At 47.0% G+C, this 21,686-nt stretch overlaps 1 protein-coding gene across 2 annotated transcripts in view; it reads left to right on the forward strand.

Moving 5' to 3' along the window:
• The window catches only part of LOC139384466 (talin-2-like), a 135,787-nt gene extending 116,561 nt beyond the window's left edge, over positions 1-19,226 (forward strand). The window contains exons 46-58 of one of the 2 annotated variants that reach the window (XM_071129241.1): positions 2,062-2,228; positions 9,389-9,572; positions 9,829-9,954; positions 10,182-10,253; positions 10,953-11,069; positions 11,636-11,821; positions 12,081-12,188; positions 12,284-12,389; positions 12,881-13,005; positions 14,660-14,848; positions 15,006-15,188; positions 15,395-15,520; positions 16,164-19,226. In XM_071129241.1, coding sequence (XP_070985342.1) covers positions 2,062-2,228; positions 9,389-9,572; positions 9,829-9,954; positions 10,182-10,253; positions 10,953-11,069; positions 11,636-11,821; positions 12,081-12,188; positions 12,284-12,389; positions 12,881-13,005; positions 14,660-14,848; positions 15,006-15,188; positions 15,395-15,520; positions 16,164-16,292 — 1,818 coding nt within the window. In that variant the 3' untranslated portion in view covers positions 16,293-19,226. The remainder of the gene's footprint in view (positions 1-2,061; positions 2,229-9,388; positions 9,573-9,828; positions 9,955-10,181; positions 10,254-10,952; positions 11,070-11,635; positions 11,822-12,080; positions 12,189-12,283; positions 12,390-12,880; positions 13,006-14,659; positions 14,849-15,005; positions 15,189-15,394; positions 15,521-16,163) is intronic. The other variant, XM_071129242.1, reaches the window with a different exon arrangement.
• Positions 19,227-21,686: the final 2,460 nt, after the last annotated feature.

Here is a 21,686-nt window from a genome sequence, read left to right on the forward strand (position 1 = left end):
CTCTCTGTCGCTCGCTCTCTGTCGGTCGCTCGCTCGCTCTCTGTCGGTCGGTCGCTCGCTCTCTCTCTCTGTCTCTCTCTCTCTCTGTCTCTCTCTCTCTCGGTCTGTCGCTCTCTCGGTCTGTCGCTCTCTCGGTCTGTCGCTCTCTCGGTCTGTCGCTCTCTCACTGTCTCTCGCTCTCTCACTGTCTCTCGCTCTCTCACTGTCTCTCGCTCTCTCACTGTCTCTCGCTCTCTCTCTGTCTGTCGCTCTCTCTCTGTCTGTCGCTCTCTCTCTGTCTGTCGCTCTCTCTCTGTCTGTCGCTCTCTCTCTGTCTGTCGCTCTCTCTCTGTCTGTCGCTCTCTCTCTGTCTGTCGCTCTCTCTCTGTCTGTCGCTCTCTCTCTGTCTGTCGCTCTCTCTCTGTCTGTCGCTCTCTCTCTGTCTGTCGCTCGCTCGCTCTCTATCGGTCGCTCGCTCTCTATCGGTCGCTCGCTCTCTATCGGTCGCTCGCTCTCTGTCGCTCGCTCTCTGTCGGTCGCTCGCTCGCTCTCTGTCGGTCGCTCGCTCGCTCTCTGTCGGTCGCTCGCTCGCTCTCTGTCGCTCGCTCGCTCGCTCTCTCTGTCGGTCGCTCGCTCGCTCTCTCTGTCGGTCGCTCGCTCTCTCTGTCGGTCGCTCGCTCTCTATCGGTCGCTCGCTCGCTCTCTGTCGGTCGCTCGCTCTCTCTGTCGGTCGCTCTCTCTCTGTCGCTTGCTCGCTCTCTCTCTGTCGCTCGCTCGCTCTCTCTCTGTCGCTCGCTCTCTCTGTCGCTCGCTCTCTGTCGCTCGCTCGCTCTCTCTCTCTGTCGCTCGCTCTCTCTCTCTCTGTCGCTCGCTCGCTCTCTGTCGGTCGCTCCGTCGCGGTCGCTCTCTGTCGGTCGGTCGCTCGCTCTCTGGCTCGCTCTCGGTCGATCGTTCGCTGTCACTCGCTCTCTCTCTGTCGCTCGCTCTCTCTCTCTGTCGCTCGCTCTCTCTCTGTCGCTCGCTCTCTCTCTCTCTGTCGCTCGCTCGCTCTCTCTCTGTCGGTCGGTCGCTCCGTCGCGGTCGCTCTCTGTCGGTCGGTCGCTCGCTCTCTGGCTCGCTCTCGGTCGATCGTTCGCTGTCACTCGCTCTCTCTCTGTCGCTCGCTCTCTCTCTCTGTCGCTTGCTCGCTCTGTCGCTCGCTCTCTGTCGCTCGCTCTCTGTCGCTCGCTCTCTGTCGCTCGCTCTCTGTCGCTCGCTCTCTGTCGCTCGCTCTCTGTCGCTCGCTCTCTGTCGCTCTCTCTGTCGCGCTCTCTCTGTCGCGCTCTCTGTCGCTCTCTCTGTCGCTCTCTCTCTGTCGCTCTCTCTCTGTCGCTCTCTCTCTGTCGCTCTCTCTGTCGCTCTCTCTCTGTCGCTCTCTCTCTGTCGCTCTCTCTGTCGCTCTCTCTGTCGCTCTCTCTCTCTCTGTCGCTCTCTCTCTCTCTGTCGGTCGCGCTCTCTCTGTCGGTCGCGCTCTCTCTGTCGGTCGCGCTCTCTCTGTCGGTCGCGCTCTCTCTGTCGGTCGCGCTCTCTCTGTCGGTCGCGCTCTCTCTGTCGGTCGCGCTCTCTCTGTCGGTCGCGCTCTCTCTGTCGGTCGCTCTCGCTCTGTCGGTCGCTCGCTCTGTCGGTCGCTCGCTCTGTCTGGCGCTCGCTTTGTCTGGCGCTCGCTTTGTCTGGCGCTCGCTCTCTCTGATTTGCCAGATATTCTCTCAGCTGAGTAGGTAGCAGAGGAAATAAGCGTGCCATGTAGCTGTCATTTTGACTGGACGGGTTCTCTAGTCCCTATGGTCTGCATCTGATATGGATAGACATTAGACCAACACATCAATACATCTGAGAGCACTGCAGTGAAAGAAAACAAAAGGACACAAGAAACCACACCGACAGTCACACCAACTCCCTTTCTCTGATCTAGTCCCAGTGTCAATGGAGGCTGTGATCTGTGATTGTTTGTTTGTGGCTCCTACAGGAGTCCTCAGTGTGTGCTGTCTCTGCTTGTGTCTCTCTGGATGTATCAAACTGAGCAGCTTGACTGTGTCTGTCCAGGTGTCGATGGTGCTGTCGGCCCTACAGGCTGGTAATAAGGGCACTCAGGCCTGCATCACAGCTGCCAGTGCTGTCTCTGGCATCATCGCTGAACTGGACACCACCATCATGTTCGCCTCCGCTGGCACACTCAACGCAGAGAATGACGAGTCCTTCGCTGACCACAGGTGTGTGTCACTACAAGAATAGTAATGAAACAAAACTTTGAATAACTGGGGACATTTTGTTAGTCCCCACAAGGTCATGTGCTATTTCTAGGGGGTTTAGAGTTATAATTAGTGTTAGGGTTAGAATTACATTAAGGATTAGGAGCTCGGGATAAGTTTAGGGTTAGGAGCTAGGGTTAGGTTTAGGGTTAGGAGCTAGGGTTAGGAGCTAGGTTTAGGGTTAGGAGCTAGGGTTAGGAGCTAGGGTTAGGAGCTAGGGTTAGGAGCTAGGGTTAGGAGCTGGGGTTAGGAGCTGGGGTTAGGAGCTGGGGTTAGGAGCTGGGGTTAGGAGCTGGGGTTAGGAGCTGGGGTTAGGAGCTGGGGTTAGGAGCTGGGGTTAGGGTTAGGAGCTAGGGTTAGGGTTAGGAGCTAGGTTTAGGGTTAGGAGCTAGGTTTAGGGTTAGGAGCTAGGGTTAGGGTTAGGAGCTAGGGTTAGATTTAGGGTTAGGAGCTAGGGTTAGTGCTCGGGTTAGTTTTAGGGTTAAGGTTAGGTTTTTGGGTTCAGGTAAGACGAACCATCAAACAGGCAACGGGTCAATACAGAACTAAAATGATGATTACCAGGACTTGAACTCAAAACATGTGCGGACCAACTGGCAAGTGTCTTCATTGACATTTTCAACCTCTCCCTGACAGAGTCTGTAATACCTACATGTTTCAAACAGACCACCATAGTCCCTGTGCCCAAGATAGCGAAGGTAACATGCCTAAATGATTTGAAAGGCTGGTCATAGCTCACATCAACACCATCATGCCAGAAACCCTAGACCCACTCCAATTCGCATACCACCCCCAACAGATCCACAGATGACTCAATCTCAATCGCACTCCACACTGCCCTTTCCCACCTGGACAAAAGGAACACCTATGTGAGAATGCTGTTCATTGACTACAGCTCAGCGTTCAACATCATAGTGCCCACAAAGCTCATCACTAAGCTAAGGACCCTGGGACTAAACACCTCCCTCTGCAACTGGATCCTGGACTTTCTGACGATGACCCTCAGGGGTGAGTCCTCCTATACTCCCTGTTCACCCACGACTGCATGGCCAAGCATGACTCCAACACCATCATTACGTTTGCTGATGACACAACAGTGGTAGGCCTGATTACCGACAACAATGAGTCAGCATATATGGAGGAGTTTAGAGACCTGGCAGTGTGATGTCAGGACAACAACCTCTCAATGTGAGCAAGACAAAGGAGCTGACCGTGGACTATAGGAAAAGGAGGGCCGAACAGGCCTGCATTAACATCGACGGGGCTATAGTGGAGCGGGTCGAGATTTTCATTTTCCTTGGTGTCCAGATCACCAACAAACTATCATGGTCCAAACACACCAATACAGTTGTGAAGAGGGCAAAACAAAGCCTTTCCCCCTCAGGAAACTGAAAAGATTTGTCATGGGTCCCCAGATCCTCAAATGTCTACAGCTGCATCCTCACCGGTTGCATCACTGTATGGCAACTGCTCGGCATCTGACCGGAAGGCGCTACAGAAGGTAGTACGTACGGCCAGATAAATCTCTATGGCCAAGCTTCCTGACATCGGAAACTATATACAGTGAGGCAAAAAGTATTTAGTCAGCCACCAATTGTTGAAGTTCTCCCACTTAAAAAGATGAGAGAGGCCTGTAATTTTCACCACACTTCAACTATGACAGACAAAATTGGAGAAAAAAAATCCAGAAAATCACATTGTAGGATTTTTTATGAATTTATTTGCAAATTATGGTGGAAAATAAGTATTTGGTCAATAACAAAAGTTGATCTCAATACTTTGTTATATACCCTTTGTTGGCAATGACAGAGGTCAAACGTTTTCTGTAAGTCTTCACAAGGTTTTCACACACTGTTGCTGGTATTTTGGCCCATTCCTCCATGCAGATCTCCTCTAGAGCAGTGATGTTTTGGGGCTGTTACTGGGCAACACGGACTTTCAACTCCCTCCAAAGATTTTCTATGGGGTTGAGATCTGGAGACTGGCTAGGCCACTCCAGGACCTTGAAATGCTTCTTACGAAGCCACTCCTTCGTTGCCCGGGCGGTGTGTTTGGGATCATTGTCATGCTGAAAGACCCAGCCACGTTTCACTCAAAATATCATGATACATGGCCCCATTCATTCTTTCCTTTACATGGATCAGTTGTCCTGGTCCCTTTGCAGAAAAACATCCCCAAAGCATGATGTTTCCACCCCCATGCTTCACAGTAGGTATGGTGTTCTTTGGATACAACTCGGCATTCTTTGTCCTCCAAACACGACGAGTTGAGTTTTTACCAAAAAGTTATATTTTGGTTTCATCTGACCATATGACATTCTCCCAATCTTCTTCTGGATCATCCAAATGCTCTCTAGCAAACTTCAGACGGGCCTGGACATGTACTGGCTTAAGCAGGGAGACCCGTCTGGCACTGCAGGATTTGAGTTACTGATGGTAGGCTTTGTTACTTTGGTCCCAGCTCTCTGCAGGTCATTCACTAGGTCCCCTCGTGTGGTTCTGGGATTTTTGCTCACCGTTCTTGTGATCATTTTGACCCCACGGGGTAAGATCTTGCCCCAGATCGAGGGAGATCAGTGGTCTTATATGTCTTCCATTTCCTAATAATTGCTCCCACAGTTGATTTCTTCAAACCAAACTGCTTACCTATTGCAGATTCAATCTTCCCAGCCTGGTGCAGGTCTACAATTTTGTTTCTGGTGTCCTTTGACAGCTCTTTGGTCTTGGCCATAGTGGAGTTTGGAGTGTGACTGTTTGAGGTTGTGGACAGGTGTCTTTTATACTGATAACAAGTTCAAACAGGTGCCATTAATAAAAGTAACGAGTGGAGGACAGAGGAGCCTCTTAAAGAAGAGCAAGACAGGTATGTGAGAGCCAGAAATCTTGCTTGTTTGTAGGTGACCAAATACTTATTTTCCACCATAATTTGCAAATAAATTCATAAAAAATCCTACAATGTGATTTTCTGGATTTTTTTTCTCATTTTGTCTGTCATAGTTGAAGTGTACCTATGATGAAAATTACAGGCCTCTCTCATCTTTTTAAGTGGGAGAACTTGCACAATTGGTGGCTGACTAAATACTTTTTTGCCCCACTGTACTTGGCGGTGTCAGAAGAAGGCCCAAAGAATTTTCAGACTCCAGGCAACCAAGTCATGAACTGTTCTCTCTGCTTCCGCACTGCAAGCGGTACCGGTTCGCCAAGTCTTGGACCAAAAGGCTCCTTAACAGCTTCTACCCCCAAGCCATAAGACTGCTGAACAACTAAACTAATCGAATGGCCACCCAGACTATTTACATTGAGTACGGGTTAGGTTTAGGATTAGGGGTTAGGGAAATAAGAGTTTGAATGGGACTGAATTGTGTCCCCCCACAAGGTTGTGTGTGTGTGTGACAGAGACAGCTGGAATCAGGTCTTAGGCCAGGGGTGTCAAACTCATTCCACGGAGTCTGAGTGTCTGCGGGTTTTTGTTTTTTCCTTTCAATTAAGATCTAGACAACCAGGTGAGGGGAGTTCCTTACTCATCAGTGACCTTAATTAATCAATCAAGTACAAGGGTGGAGGGAAAACCCGCAGACACTTGGCCCTTTGTGGAATGAGTTTGACACGTGCCTTAGGCCAACCTCCACCCCTGCACTCAGTGACAGGAAGACATATAGCCTAGTGATCAGGCAGGAGGAAGTGTCTGGACTGGAGTCACACTACAAATCATTCAGACTGGGAGGAGAGGAAGTCGCTCAGTACTTCAGACCAAACACTTCTATTAAACACTTCAGACCTACTGTACCTTACCTGACCCCTGCCTCTGCAGATGCTCTGACAAAGATCAACCTTTGATATGGAAATCTCTGAAGGTTGAATAATGTCGTCTTTTAAACACTAGAACCGCTTGGCATCTATGGACTGCCCTTCAAGCTAATGAGCAGTCATTTTGACTGCAACATTCTAACAGTGTAATTAATATATTTCATGTTATAGCAAAAATGATCATTTGGTTGTGTTAATGAAGGCCTTGGGTAACACGATGATCTGATTTGTATTTTATTTCAAATTACACAGCATTTTCCTTTACTGTGATGCTCAAACACAAAAATTCTCGTTTTGAATACATTTTATTTGTTTAGTGCTTTGTTACATCTATGAAACAGAAAGCATATGCTTAGGAGCATGACAACAGCTTATTTTTAGAAAGACCAAAGAAAATACCCCAACCACCAAGAAGTAGGGTCAAAAGACGCACGATCAAATGATGACAACATCAGTAGCCTGAACATCATTAGAAGTGGGGTCAAAAGACACATGGTCAAATGATGACAGCATCAGTAGCCTGAACATCATTAGAAGTGGGGTCAAAAGACACATGGTCAAATGATGACAACATCAGTAGCCTGAACATCATTAGAGGTAGGGTCAAAAGACGCACGATCAAATGATGACAACATCAGTAGCCTGAACATCATTATAGGCACCAAGTGGTCTTGATAAATAGTGAAACTTGGCACAACAGCAATAATGACATTACAATGAATATATGAAAATATGACAGTAGTCAAAAATAAACAATTATTGTCAGCTCGTACTTCATCAGTTGGGTTTCATTTAGCTAGTATCCCTTGTCCTAACAGTTGACATAATTTTTTAAACTTTCACTTGCTTGACACACTTGGACATACCTTTGTTTGGTTGTAGTGCGTAATAGTATCCAGTTTTCTCTTGCTTGTGTCCCGTTGTCTTGTCATTCTTCAGCACTGTTGTTGAGTACCACAGCTGTGCAGGTTTCTTATTTTGCGCAGAGGCAGGGTGCTCCCATATCTGTTTGTTCATAGTGCCTGCCATACTTGTTTTCTTTGCAAGCAACTTGTTTGCCAATGACAGTGAAGTGAAGTAATTGTCCATGGTGACAGTTCTCCCCTTGTAAGGTTCCACAAGCCTCATCACCACATTCTCTGAAACGTGTGCCTGCTGCGAGATGTGGATATTTTCCCAGAGATTGAAAGCCGTTCAACAATTACCTCTCACTGTGTAGCGTCCTCCAAGTTGTCCGGAGTAGTCTCATAAGACTGGTTGGATTTGTTTTGCTCATATAGGGAACATACCATTTTGAGATGATGAGGATTAGAATGGATCAATACAATAGAATGGCCCTCCCTGTTCTTCATTTACAATTGGTGATTACATTAGTAAACTTCTTTCGCTTCCCCTCGCTCATCAACTCACCCCTTTTCCACATCATACTTTACTTAATTTATTTCATCTGTTGTGTGTGTGAAATTAGTTTAGGTGTAGTTTAGGTTCAGTTTCAACTTGGGACTCCACTTTCAACTGTCGGAAGAAGGAGCAGAGCAGGCCCTACTGTTGGGAGGAGGAGCAGAGCAGGCCCTACTGTTGGGAGGAGGAGCAGAGCAGGCCCTACTGTTGGGAGGAGGAGCAGAGCAGGCCCTACTGTTGGGAGGAGGAGCAGAGCAGGCCCTACTGTTGGGAGGAGGAGCAGAGCAGGCCCTACTGTTGGGAGGAGGAGCAGAGCAGGCCCTACTGTTGGGAGGAGGAGCAGAGCAGGTCCTACTGTTGGGAGGAGGAGCAGATCAGGCCCTCATGTTGGGAGGAGGAGCAGAGCAGGCCCTACTGTTGGGAGGAGGAGCAGAGCAGGCCCTCATGTTGGGAGGAGGAGCAGAGCAGGCCCTACTGTTGGGAGGAGGAGCAGAGCAGGTCCTACTGTTGGGAGGAGGAGCAGAGCAGGCCCTCATGTTGGGAGGAGGAGCAGAGCAGGCCGTACTGTTGGGAGGAGGAGCAGAGCAGGCCGTACTCTTGGGAGGAGGGGCAGAGCAGGCCCTCATGTTGGGAAGAGGAGCAGAGAAGGCCCTACTGTTGGGAGGAGGGGCAGAGCAGGCCGTACTGTTGGTAGGAGGGGCAGAGCAGGCCGTACTGTTGGGAGGAGGAGCAGAGCAGGCCGTACTGTTGGGAGGAGGAGCAGAGCAGGCCGTACTGTTGGGAGGAGGAGCAGAGCAGGCCCTCATCTTGGGAGGAGGAGCAGAGCAGGCCCTCATCTTGGGAGGAGGAGCAGAGCAGGCCCTACTGTTGGGAGGAGGAGCAGAGCAGGCCCTACTGTTGGGAGGAGGAGCAGAGCAGGCCCTACTGTTGGGAGGAGGGGCAGAGCAGGCCCTACTGTTTGGAGGAGGGGCAGAGCAGGCCCTACTGTTTGGAGGAGGGGCAGAGCAGGCCCTACTGTTTGGAGGAGGGGCAGAGCAGGCCCTACTGTTTGGAGGAGGGGCAGAGCAGGCCCTACTGTTGGGAGGAGGGGCAGAGCAGGCCCTACTGTTGGGAGGAGGGGCAGAGCAGGCCCTACTGTTGGGAGGAGGGGCAGAGCAGGCCCTACTGTTGTGAGGAGGGGCAGAGCAGGCCCTACTGTTGTGAGGAGGGGCAGAGCAGGCCCTACTGTTGGGAGGAGGAGCAGAGCAGGCCCTACTGTTGGGAGGAGGAGCAGAGCAGGCCCTACTGTTGGGAGGAGGGGCAGAGCAGGCCCTACTGTTGGGAGGAGGGGCAGAGCAGGCCCTACTGTTGGGAGGAGGAGCAGAGCAGGCCCTACTGTTGGGAGGAGGAGCAGAGCAGGCCCTACTGTTGGGAGGAGGAGCAGAGCAGGCCCTCATGTTGGGAGGAGGAGCAGAGCAGGCCCTACTGTTGGGAGGAGGGGCAAGGGGGAAAAAACGTTCAAAAATGACATGCCCTCCTATAACTGGTTATTATACCAGTTCTGTTTGTGATATTAAGATTCTAACAACGGCGGTGTTTTTAGACTTATTTAGGAAAAGTCAAGGAGAGAGTGGGCAAGAGTTAATGGCAGAGTAATAAAAACCAAAAAGATAATGAACTGTCAAAATGACTGCTTTAGGGTTCTAGTGTTAAGAGCTATCATTTTGAATGGGTTAAAAGAGTTTTGACATATCTTTGTTTTGGTGGAGGGTCGTCTCATAGCAGGATGGTATTAATAAGACCAATAAAATAAAAAACGTAATGTTTAACCATGGCCCTTGGTAACACCTGTAGAAGTTTAGAGATTTTACCACCTCCTTCGGTCTCTCTTCGTCTGTCCGTCTCTCTCCTCCCTCTCCCCGCACCCCCTCCCAGGGAGAACATATTGAAGACAGCGAAGGCTTTGGTGGAGGACACTAAGATGTTGGTGTCTGGAGCAGCGTCCGGTCAGGACAAACTAGCCCAAGCTGCCCGGTCCTCAGCTAAGACCATCACACAGCTCACTGACGTGGTCAAACTGGGTGCCGCCAGCGTCGGCTCTGACGACCCAGAGACACAGGTGACCTATTATTCATTTTAGGTGACATCTTCTGTTTCCAGAACAGTCCTTAGTGGACAAAATTACTGTGCCATTTTAGACTGTTTTTAATTAATTAAACATAGGCCTACTGCAACTTTCCTTTCAAAGAGACTGCTATTAAAAGTAGGAAGTACTGTAGCTATTTAGGGGGACCTATTGATGTACCCAACCTGGGATGGACTCTACCCCAGGTTGTGTCCTTAATAAGCTGATGATATGTGTGTGTTCTGTATAGGTGGTTCTGATCAACGCAGTGAAAGACGTGGCCAAGGCCCTGGCTGAGCTCATAGGAGCCACTAAGTGTGCTGCGGGCAAGGCTGCAGACGACCCATCCATGTACCAGCTGAAGAGTGCTGCCAAGGTAGGAGACCCAGTAGGACCCATATTGGACTCTAAGGCCACTGTCTCTATCATCATCCCTCCTGGCTGTAGATTATTATACAGTTACTATACATCTTCTTGACAGAGTGCTTTTTAGTCCAGCACTAGGCTTAATCTGTGTCCGGGCAACCGACCAATTATGTTTGAACTATGTCTAGTGCTCTGAAATAAAATATTGTAAGATTAAATCTTGTAATCTACACCCAGTTGTCCCCCAGAGACATGGCAGAAGTGAACGAGATGCCTCCTCAGTCTGATATGTGCATAAAGGGTGTTCTGGTGAGCACTTCCAGTACACCAGATGAAGGCATGCTGTCGTTGTGTGCCATAGCAGCAGATTTCTTCCCCCTCCTTTAGGCCTAGCCATTAATCAACATCCCATCTACCTCTTATATGCTAACGCCATGCACGAATCTCATCCAGCGCTAGTCAATGACCCAGCCAAGTGGAAAGGAAGCCAGATCTAAAATCACTGTTAGCCACTACCTACCTAGCGCATGCGGTTTAACAGGCTGATGGGTGCCCTGGATTACTATGACTACGTCCCAAATGGTATCATATTCCCTATATAGTGCTCTACTTGGGGCCCTGGTTATAAGTAGTGCACTATATAGGGAATAGGATGCCATTTGGGACGCAGTCATAGTAATCCAGGGCACTCCTTTTAACCTGCTTTTGGACCTTCTCCAAGCCCTGAGGCAGACAGACGGTAGATAACAGGTCAAGTTTGGCTTATATTAACTTCAGCTCAAGCTGCAGGGTGGTTCATGTTGATGGCTGTTGTGCTGCCTGTCTTTCAGTTCCATATGGTGTTTATGTACATAATACCAACAGCACACGCAAACTGTCAACAGAAAAAAAGGTTCATCTCTCCGCCCACCAAAGGCAAGATGTCTCTCTGATGCCCCCAGTTCTGTCTCTTCCACTGACATCCATGGACCTGTCTCCCCCATTGCCCCCCCTCTGGTAACCCACCAGGTGATGGTGACCAACGTGACGTCCCTGCTGAAGACGGTGAAGGCTGTGGAGGACGAGGCCACGCGGGGGACCAGAGCCCTGGAGGCCACCATTGAATGTATTAAACAGGAACTCACGGTAAGCAGTCATCTATAAAGTTATTTATTTCATCAATGACTTGATTAGGATAGATGACAATGGACATGCTCTCTCACTTCTGCTTTGTGGCCTAAACGTGTCCTCAAGCTAAGCTGTAAATGCTGTCTTAGTTACGTACTATAAAAGCATTGACATATTGAATCATCAACCATAGCGGTTTATAGACTCGTCACTAGATGAGCTCTGAACTCTAGAACGGCCCAGGCCCTGTGTTTTCCCTGCTATCCTTATCTTTAGTAACTGACAGAGGACCACAGATCTCCATTAGTTTGTGGTTCCAGCTCTAAGCTTTATCAGTACCCCCTCGGGACAGCCTCCTAGTGCAGCTACTACAACTAGAGCCTTGATCAAACACGGCTATTACCATGGCATCAATAAGATAAACCAGAGTTAAAACTCAACAACCAGTGTTGCCACATTGGGACACATTAGTATGCCTGTTGTGTGTTTGGTCATTATAGGACATAGCCCATTATATGGAGAGCTGTTTGATATATTAAATCAGTGAGATTTTTAAGAACATATTGAGTGTTGTATTTCTTCAGGTGTTCCAGTCTAAAGACGTCCCGGAGAAGTCGTCCACGCCTGAAGAGTTCATCCGCATGACCAAGGGCATCACCACGGCAACAGCCAAAGCAGTGGCGGCTGGGAACTCTGCACGACAGGAGGATGTGATCTCCACAGCTAACCTGAGTCGCAAGGCCATCTTCGACATGCTGACCACATGCAAGGTTCTGATCAATACTCCTTACTAGGGAAGATGCCCCCTACCTTCTGTCCCCTACCCTCCTATCCTGTATACTTAAACCCTGACCAGCACGGCCATTTTCAACATGCTGACTATATGCAAGGTTGTGATCATCCCTAGGCCCTAAACCGTGTGGATGTTAGAGGAAGAATAGATATTGATATTACTCCTCATCTCATCAATATTGACCACCTGGAAAGTGGAACATCTGACTCCTAACACTCTGTGTCTGTGTCCCTCAGCAAGCAGCTTACCACCAGGAGGTGAACAAGGACGTACGGAGCAGAGCACTGCTCTACGGGACAGAGTGCACCACAGGTTACATTGACCTACTGGAGCATGTGCTGGTGGTAGGTTGGGTGGGTGTGTCTGTGATTTGAGAATAGAGTAATAGTGATGATGGGGATGTTTTCCTGAACCACCTCTACTCTGTGTGTATCTCCAGGTCCTCCAGGGACCTACAGCAGAGCAGAAACAGCAGCTGGTGTTCTACTCTAAACGTGTTGCTGGGGCTGTTACTGAACTCATCCAGACTGCTGAGGCCATGAAAGGTGAGAGGAGACACTTCACTGAACTACTGTACGCCTGCTTCATAATATAGGACAGTAATGATCATTTAGCAGATATACTGTATGTATCCAGAGTGTTCTATTAACAGTCTGTTCCTGCCTTCTTTGCCACAGATGGAGGTAAGTTAAGAATGTAACCAGTTGTGATTCAGGGCCGACCGTTGACTTGTCCCTCTTTACAGGCCCGTTAGTCTAACAATATCCCCATTCATCCATCATGCTCTTCATTTTAGATTCCTTCTCACCATAAAGACATTGTGAAATGCTCATCACCATGTCCATTGCAGTGTGGATGCTCTTCATTTGCGTATTTAATGTCACTGATAAGATGATTGCGATTCATTCTTAAACACACTTAATTTGCTGTGCATGCCGTGTCATGTGGCATTTGTTCTGTCTCTGTGGTCTTCATATTGTGAGGCATGCTCTGTTCATACACTGCTGTGTGTGTGGTAACTCACTGTGTGTTTCAGGCACAGAGTGGGTGGACCCAGAGGACCCCACAGTGATAGCAGAGACGGAGCTGTTGGGGGCGGCAGCGTCCATCGAAGCAGCGGCTAAGAAACTGGAGCAGCTGAAACCCAGAGCCAAGTCCAAGGTAGGAGACTACACCACCCACAACGCACCTCACAAGCCACATGGGTATTTTTAACCCCCAATTTCTACACTAATAACATAAATGGGATGCATAAGTTGGAGCAAGAATGACAATCCTGTCAGTAATTTTGTCTTGGTTCTTGTCTCTTTGTTGGTGTGTTTGTCATTATGTGGCTGTCTGTTTAGAGACAGTGTCTCATCAGTTTTGACACGAAGGTTCTGTGGTGTTCAGTCGCCGTGAGTCAGTGTTAGATCCATAGGGTGATTCTCTATTCACTATTTGAATGTCTAATACTTGTCTCTCCTCACATACAGTGAAAGTAGTGGCAACCTCTCTGTCTCTGGATTTATTCATGTTTGTACGCCTGTATGTACACCCGTCTGTATGTACTTTGGTACGTCTACCAGTCTACCAGTCTGTCTGTAGCTGATATCATGTACATCGTTCAGGAGGAACCCCGTACTCTATTCTGACCTTCTGCTCACCGCTCCCTTCTCTCTCCCTCCTTCACTCTTTTCCTCTTTCAATCCCTTTCTCCCTCCCCTTCCTGCTGTCTGTTTCTAACCCTTCTGTTCCTCCCTTCCTTCTCTCTCCCTCCTTCACTCTTTTCCTCTTTCAATCACTTTCTCCCTCCCTTTCCTGCTGTCTGTTTCTAACCCTTCTGTTCCTCCCTTCCTTCTCTCTCCCTCCTTCACTCTTTTCCTCTTTCAATCCCTTTCTCCCTCCCCTTCCTGCTGTCTGTTTCTAGCCCTTCTGTTCCTCCCTTCCTTCTCTCTCCCTCCTTCACTCTTTTCCTCTTTCAATCCCTTTCTCCCTCCCCTTCCTGCTGTCTGTTTCTAACCCTTCTGTTCCTCCCTTCCTTCTCTCTCCCTCCTTCACTCTTTTCCTCTTTCAATCCCTTTCTCCCTCCCCTTCCTGCTGTCTGTTTCTAACCCTTCTGTTCCTCCCTTCCTTCTCTCTCCCTCCTTCACTCTTTTCCTCTTTCAATCCCTTTCTCCCTCCCCTTCCTGCTGTCTGTTTCTAACCCTTCTGTTCCTCCCTTCCTTCTCTCTCCCTCCTTCACTCTTTTCCTCTTTCAATCCCTTTCTCCCTCCCCTTCCTGCTGTCTGTTTCTAACCCTTATGTTCCTCCCTTCTCTCTCCCTCTCTTTCTTTCTCCCTCTCTCTTTCCCCCCTCCTGTCCTGTAGTTCTAGTTGTAGCCCATCTGTCCCTATATACTGTAGAAGTACTACTCTGATCAGAGTATAAACCCTCGAAGCCTTCTCTGCAGGCCTCTGTCTGATATGTTTGATATATTAGGTTGTTATTTAATCCAACTATATATCAAACATATTTCTACAGTGTCCCGCCCTGTCTACAGACTGTGTGTGTGAGGGACTGGTCTAATCTTGGAATGCCTTGGCATAGAATAGTTGTAAGTGTTTTGTGTTCTTATTTCATTTAGTTTGCCCCAAATAACAGATGTTACTGAGAAGTTTCTGTAGTGCAGACAGTACGGATTTGTAAACAAATCTGTCAGTGAACTATTTTGAAATTGAAAGACTCTAAAACTCCAACATCAAAACCATTACATTTGCCATGTAATATGATTGCTGCCTATCTTTGTCCTGTCCTGTGAGACGTCTGAGTTGTGACTGTCTCCCCTCCCCTTCAGCAAGCAGATGAAACACTGGACTTTGAGGAGCAGATCCTGGAAGCAGCTAAGTCCATCGCTGCAGCCACCAGTGCCCTGGTCAAGTCTGCCTCAGCTGCCCAGAGAGAGCTGGTGGCTCAGGGCAAGGTGGGCTCTATTCCAGCTAACGCAGTGGATGATGGTCAGTGGTCCCAGGGTCTCATCTCAGCGGTACGTACACACACCTACACACACAATCTAAATAAAGCCTCCAAATAAAATTGATCAAGCCTTTTTTTGGAAGAGCTGGAATGAACACATCATTAATTCTAAGGGATTGCATCTTTGAAATATATATGAACCGTTCTCTCTGTGTTCTCTCCTACAGGCCCGGATGGTAGCAGCAGCCACCAGTAACCTGTGTGAGGCAGCTAATGCCTCGGTCCAGGGCCAAGCCAGCGAGGAGAAGCTGATCTCATCAGCCAAGCAGGTGGCAGCCTCCACAGCCCAGCTCCTAGTGGCCTGTAAGGTCAAAGCTGACCAGGACTCTGAGGCCATGAGGAGACTGCAGGTACAAGGATGCTGAATAACAAATTGCCCCCTGCCTCCTAGGCACTCCTGTAGATCCTACACGTCTATCTAATTGTTTCAGATCTGGAGGGGTGCCGGGGGAGACGGGGCTCAGTGTAACCCCACAAACACACATCTTGTGATTAGCATTGTGTAATAGTTGTAACATGTTATGTGGTATGATATTGATGGACTGTCCTCCCAAAGGCTGCTGGTAACGCAGTAAAGAGGGCGTCGGACAACCTGGTCCGAGCGGCCCAGAAAGCTGCGTTCCACAAGGCAGACGATGACAACGTGGTGGTCAAGACCAAGTTTGTGGGAGGAATCGCTCAGGTGAGACTTTAGCGCTCTGGCAGACTCCACAGTGACATGTAGACTGTTCAAACCTGATTTACTCTTGTCAAGCCTTTCAGTTCTATAAGTGGAACAACTCCAAGCATTTATCAGGAGCTGACAGCACTGTACAGTATGTTGTACAGGCTGGTTTGAATCAGGTGTTGTGTAGTACCTGGTGCCTGTTCTATCCTAGTGTTAATTAGCTAGGTGTTGTGTAGTAACTGGCGCCTGTTCTATCCTAGTGTTAATTAGCTAGGTGTTGTGTAGTAACTGGCGCCTGTTCTATCCTAGTGTTAATTTGCTGGGTGTTGTGTAGTAACTGGCGCCTGTTCTATCCTAGCGTTAATTAGCTAGGTGTTGTGTAGTAACTGGCGCCTGTTCTATCCTAGTGTTAATTTGCTGGGTGTTGTGTAGTAACTGGCGCCTGTTCTATCCTAGCGTTAATTAGCTAGGTGTTGTGTAGTAACTGGCGCCTGTTCTATCCTAGTGTTAATTAGCTAGGGGTTGTGTAGTAACTGGCGCCTGTTCTATCCTAGTGTTAATTAGCTAGGTGTTGTGTAGTAACTGGCGCCTGTTCTATCCTAGTGTTAATTAGCTAGGTGTTGTGTAGTAACTGGCGCCTGTTGTATCCTGTGTCCAGATCATAGCAGCCCAGGAGGAGATGCTGAGGAAGGAGAGAGAGCTGGAGGAGGCCAGGAAGAAGCTGGCTCAGATCAGACAGCAACAGTACAAGTTCTTACCCAGTGAACTACGGGAGGACGAGAACTGAGCTATACCCTGCTGCATTGCTATGCTGCCGCTGTGTGTGTGTGTATTGAGTGCATTTGTACCTGTGCGTCTATATGTAATATGTTACCACACACACGAGCGGTGGCCCAAATTGACTTTCCTAGTGTGCAACAAGGTTAAGTTGGCCTTTTAATATGCCCACTCAAACAGTGGGGTCAAGCCCAGAATGGGACATGGATAGCCACTGTCTACTACACCTGCAGGGGTCTTTAACTACCAGGAGTTGTCTTCTACCACTATGACTTGACTTGTAGCGGTCTATTACTCTGCATTACCTGCCAGTTAACCTACACCGGAAAAAAGTATTCTCTAGAAGCAATGGATTTGTAACAGGTGAACAAGCTGAAAAATGTGCATCATAACAGTTTGAATGTTTTTCTCTATGGAGCTATACATTTGATGTGATTAGATACCAGTGTTGACATTGAATCTCCAAACTAAGGGGATATTTCTAGATGTTAGCATGGTCTTAACCTTTTGGCCGGACTTTCTTTCATGAAGGAAGAAGAGTGTGATATGTTAGGTGCATACAGTACATTAGGCATTTACACACACATTGCTATTCATTTCCTTTTTTATGAGACAAGTGAGAAATTATAGCATTTCATAGATATTGTGTGAAATTCCACACTTGGGTGATTTGACACTTATGTCACCTTGTGGTCTATAAATATATCTCCTCCTTGTCAGACAGCAAGTAATTCAGACAGTTGAGGTATTTGGAGCATATTGAAGAATAGCTTATGGATCTTATTTCATGGAACCATTTTTGTTGCATTGTTGCATTGTTCGTCTTGCGTAGACACTTGAATAATCCTTGTTTAGATGTGCTCTTGACACTGAAGATTGAAATGTGCCTAGTGTTGATAAATGCTTAAATGTGCATCAAATTGCTCGAGACCTCTTTACAACAACCTCTTATGATGCATTACAATCTAGTACTTTATTATTTCTGTGATTTGGAGGCGAAGTTACTACAGAATAACATTTTTTAGCAAGTTAAAATACACTGACATTTACAGTAAGCTTAACTAGTCTCATCCCTTCCACTACTACAGATCTCCTAGCCCTGCATAACCTGGACTGTGGACAGTCAGTTAACTGGCTTCCTTCTACTATTCTCATTAGTTTACAGTTGATATTGAGCCATACAGCTGGAACTGATGTTCATGAAGCAATACTATGAAAGTGCTGTAGGGGGCAGTGTTGGTGTCCTCACAGCCTCCTGACATGCAATGTAATGAAGTAACCTCTTGCTTGATCTTTTCAAACCTCAAACACTGCACCTCTGAAAAACGTTCAGATACTGTAAGAAAAAATACTAATGTAGGAAACAATTGCTGGTCTTGAAAATGTATTACGATATAAGTAAGAGTTTAAAAAAAACATCCAGGCAATCTGAAAAGATTCTCATTGATAAAGCGTGATTTCTCTACAACTCATAATGCAAGCTGAAATGGATGGCTCTGATATTGTAACACCCCAGACCTCTTGAATGAATGTGAAGTGGTAAATCTTTGTTGACTATACACAATGTACTGTGCTTCTGATGGTTACCCCTGCTGTCTTACACGGGGCAGAGTCCCCCATCCCTCCATAGGGGCCTGTTGGACCACTACAGTGGATCACGTCCTGTTGTTGTTCACCTGTTGAATCCGTCTCACTCTTACTCTAATGGTGCTTTCTGTAACTGTAGTGGGAAGTGCTACTATTGCAGTATATTTACCTTCTGTTTGCCAGGCTTGTGTTCATTATGCACCGAAAGGAGGAAATCGGAGGAGGGATTACCTAGAATTGTCCAATAGAACAACAAAGAAATCCTAATGAACACAACCCAGGTTTGGTTCTAGCGTTTGGTTTTACTAGTCTTATGGACAGTCAGTGAGTATCGGTTAGCAAACAAATCATTATTGTGAGGTAAAGGTCTGCTCTTGCATGTCAGTCATATGCATGGCTTCTGGGTTCTATTATTTTCTAAACTACACGACGCACTGAATGGTGTTGGTATTCTGAACTGCACATAAGGACAATAACCCCTAACAAACTGCAAACGGTCCATGTTAAACATGTTTTACTCCGTATTGATGTGTAACAGTAGGCTCTACAGTTCTGTCAGAGTTCACGCATCTGGTCTTTGTAGTATTATGTCATTAGTGCCTTAGTCTCTAGCTCATACAGCGTCTGGTCTGCTTGTGACAACTTATCTAGCTGGATAAAGGAGTGTGGTCAGTATCAATGAGTAGGGCCTTGAGTTGTTCCTGTCATAGCCTATTACCAAGACGTTTAGGTCCCATAGAGATGAAAAACACGGCCTCACAGGTACTACTGCGTTGTCCTATAAACTGTACCTCTGTCCCCATCTTTCTGCCTGATGCACCCATGGCCTTGAGGGCAGAGACGAATGTGTCGCTGTGTAAAAAGTACCATCACTATATGTATATGATATATATGAAGACAACACATTTTTGTACTGCATTCCATGGGCATGTATCAAGATGCTTCTGAACTCCATCTATGACAGAATGGAGTCTGTCGTTCGGTTATTGTATGTTACAAGTAAATCATAGGATTCACACACTCCGGACAATAGGTCTGTACTCACAAAAGTTTTATGGATTGATTTTTAATTTTTTTCCCTTTTAAGCCACGAGGAATTGTTGTTTTAAGGATAAATGTGATAAGGATATTAAGATGTATAGCTGTCACTGTTCATGTAGTGTGACACATTTCAATGGTAGGGAGAAACTGTTCATACCTGTGTGTTTGTCCCATAATGAATTCAATGATAATTAAAGTGCAGTTCTACAAGAAAGATAGATATGAAGTGACAATGACCTACAGTATGGAAACTATTTATCTGGCCACAAGAAAACATATTTTTTGTATTCACTGAAAATAAAGGGTTTCAAAGTAATATGGCCTGCAGAATTGTGTTTTTACCTGTCTTGTTTTTGTTGTCTTGTTGAATACAGGAGTGTGATCATGAATGGACAGGCTAACATTGTGTCTGATTCCAGCAGCCTTCTCCTAGACTAATCTACATTCTCAGGTTCAGGCCAGCTGGAAATGAAGTCACAGATGACAGAGAAGTTGTTGTTTAAAGATGAGGTGAAAGCCTGTGACAGACTAATGACTTGTATACTGTAGTAAAGCTTTAATAATCACAAATCCTAGCATCACATCCTGCACATAAAAACATGCACTACTAGTGCAATAGCAGAACATGATCCTGTGGTTTGAAGAGACCTACTGCTCTAGAGGTGACTTTTTCAGGCAGGGTCCCTTTAAGCAGCTCCTCTGTCAGTGAAGGTAGATGGTATTTCTGAGTCAGCAGTGAGCCTTGTGCTATATTTAGCTGGGGTTGGTTAGAGCTGAGACCGGTACTAATTCTGGCCCGCTCTAAAATCTGAGGAGGGAGGTGATTTGTAAATTACACGGGGCAGAGTCCCCATCCCTCCATAGGGGCCTGTTTGATAATACCCATAATTATTGGGAGGAAGGGTGAATCGCAATACCATAATCACTGATCTCAAGGTGCTGGACAGGTGAAAGCAAAATGGCACCCATCCGATTCTTTAAATCAGTGAAGTAGGACAATCTACTGGTTCACAATTGGAGTTCTGTAGCCCCATAAAGTAGCCTACAAGCTTTATATGGTCATGTCTCGCGGGGCCGCCCTTCCAAATCTTGTCTTGTTGACACGTGAGAAGCCTGGGCTATATGTGGTTCAATGTGTTCCCTTCAATCAGTTTTGAAAGAAAACTTCTCTGTAAGAACATATTGGGAAGTAAAAGACAAGAAGAGTGTAGGTACTTTTTTTGAAAAGTATAGTGCCACATGTCACAATAAAACTTCCTGAATCAGCTGTTGTCTTTTGTCTGAGGCAAGCTGACTCTTAGAATCCTCCCACCCTAAAACCCCAACTCTTTGGCATACATGCTGCCACAGAGGGAACTTGAGACACCAATGACAAAGTTCCCAGACCAGCTGCAGTCACCCTTTTGAATGCTGCACCAAGAGCTACACATAGACATCACACATGGATGTTATCTGTGGGTGGGTGACCTCAGAGGTAGCAAGGTTCTGCTCCGCCCAAACCACATTGTAAATGAGATGGGTAGCTGTTGTCAAGCAATCGTTTAGCATGTCGGTCTCTGTCTTTCGAAGCACCCACATGGTGTGAAAATGAACAGGAATTGTTCAACTAGTCTTGACATTGTGAAGATGAAATCATCTGCCTTTCTCAATGTTCTTAAACTACAGTGAAATGCGGGGGTTCGAAGAAAACCTCTGCACCCATGTGTTACAATACAGGCACATATGGAAGCCTTTGGAAGGAATACATTTTAGCTATTGATCCCATTGTGGAATTGTACTACTCTGAGAATGTAGACAGTCTACTGCATTTCAAGCCCCATTTCACCTGACCCATTGTGTTGTTTTTATTAATACCAGAAAGTCCTGGTTAATGAAGAGGACTGCCAGAGGTCTGTAGGGTTCACATAGTTATTACCAGAGACTGACACTCTCACCCACGACCGCGTTACAACCGACCGCATACTTTCCACCAGCCTGAGAATTCTAGGGATACTCTACACACCCCAATGCTACTGTCAGACCAGTGGTGTGGGATTGAGGGGTATACTGTTATGATGGGCTTAGAGACATCAAGGAAGCACATGTGTTACATGACTGACAGAGATACAGTAAGTTTTATGTAATCCCAAGTTCCCAGTAATGGAGGGCCATAGAATCATAGGGTCAGATACTTCAATAGTTAAAGGGTTTATCTCTTTCCCAGTAAGAATACCTAAATAGAATTTACACAGTTAAGTTAACTCTGTGTACATTTAATTCCATGTACTTTGTTCTGGCCCAGCCTGGTCCCTGAGCTATTTTGGAGTTGGCTATACAGCACAAACAGATCTGGGACCAGGATTTCAGAGGCCCTAGATGCTTGGCTAGACTTTCTAAAGCATTATGATGAGTTTGCCAGGTACTGTGTTTGTGTATCTGTGTCTAGTATCTGTCTCCATTAGCCCCAAAGGTCCTGGGAAAGCATGGCTTCTGCTCTGAGCCTCTCTGATCTCTGTATGAGCGGTCTATGTGGTCTTTGATCTGTGTTTATGAGCGGCATGCTGTGCCTGGCAGCAGTTGGACAAAACCCAGGCTAACAAGAGAATGACAGCTGCCTGTGTAGTGCCTGCCATAACATGAGATGGGCAGACACCCCAGGGAGAACATTAGTGATCACTGCAAACTATTTATCTAATGCTTTAGTCTGCTTCAAAGTACATACAGTGCCTTCAGAAAGTATTCATACCCCTTGACTTATTCCACATTTTGTTATGTAAGTCTTATTTTCTAAATTGAT

Source organism: Oncorhynchus clarkii, chromosome 26 (assembly GCF_045791955.1).
Source record: "Oncorhynchus clarkii lewisi isolate Uvic-CL-2024 chromosome 26, UVic_Ocla_1.0, whole genome shotgun sequence".
NCBI lineage: Eukaryota > Metazoa > Chordata > Actinopteri > Salmoniformes > Salmonidae > Oncorhynchus > Oncorhynchus clarkii.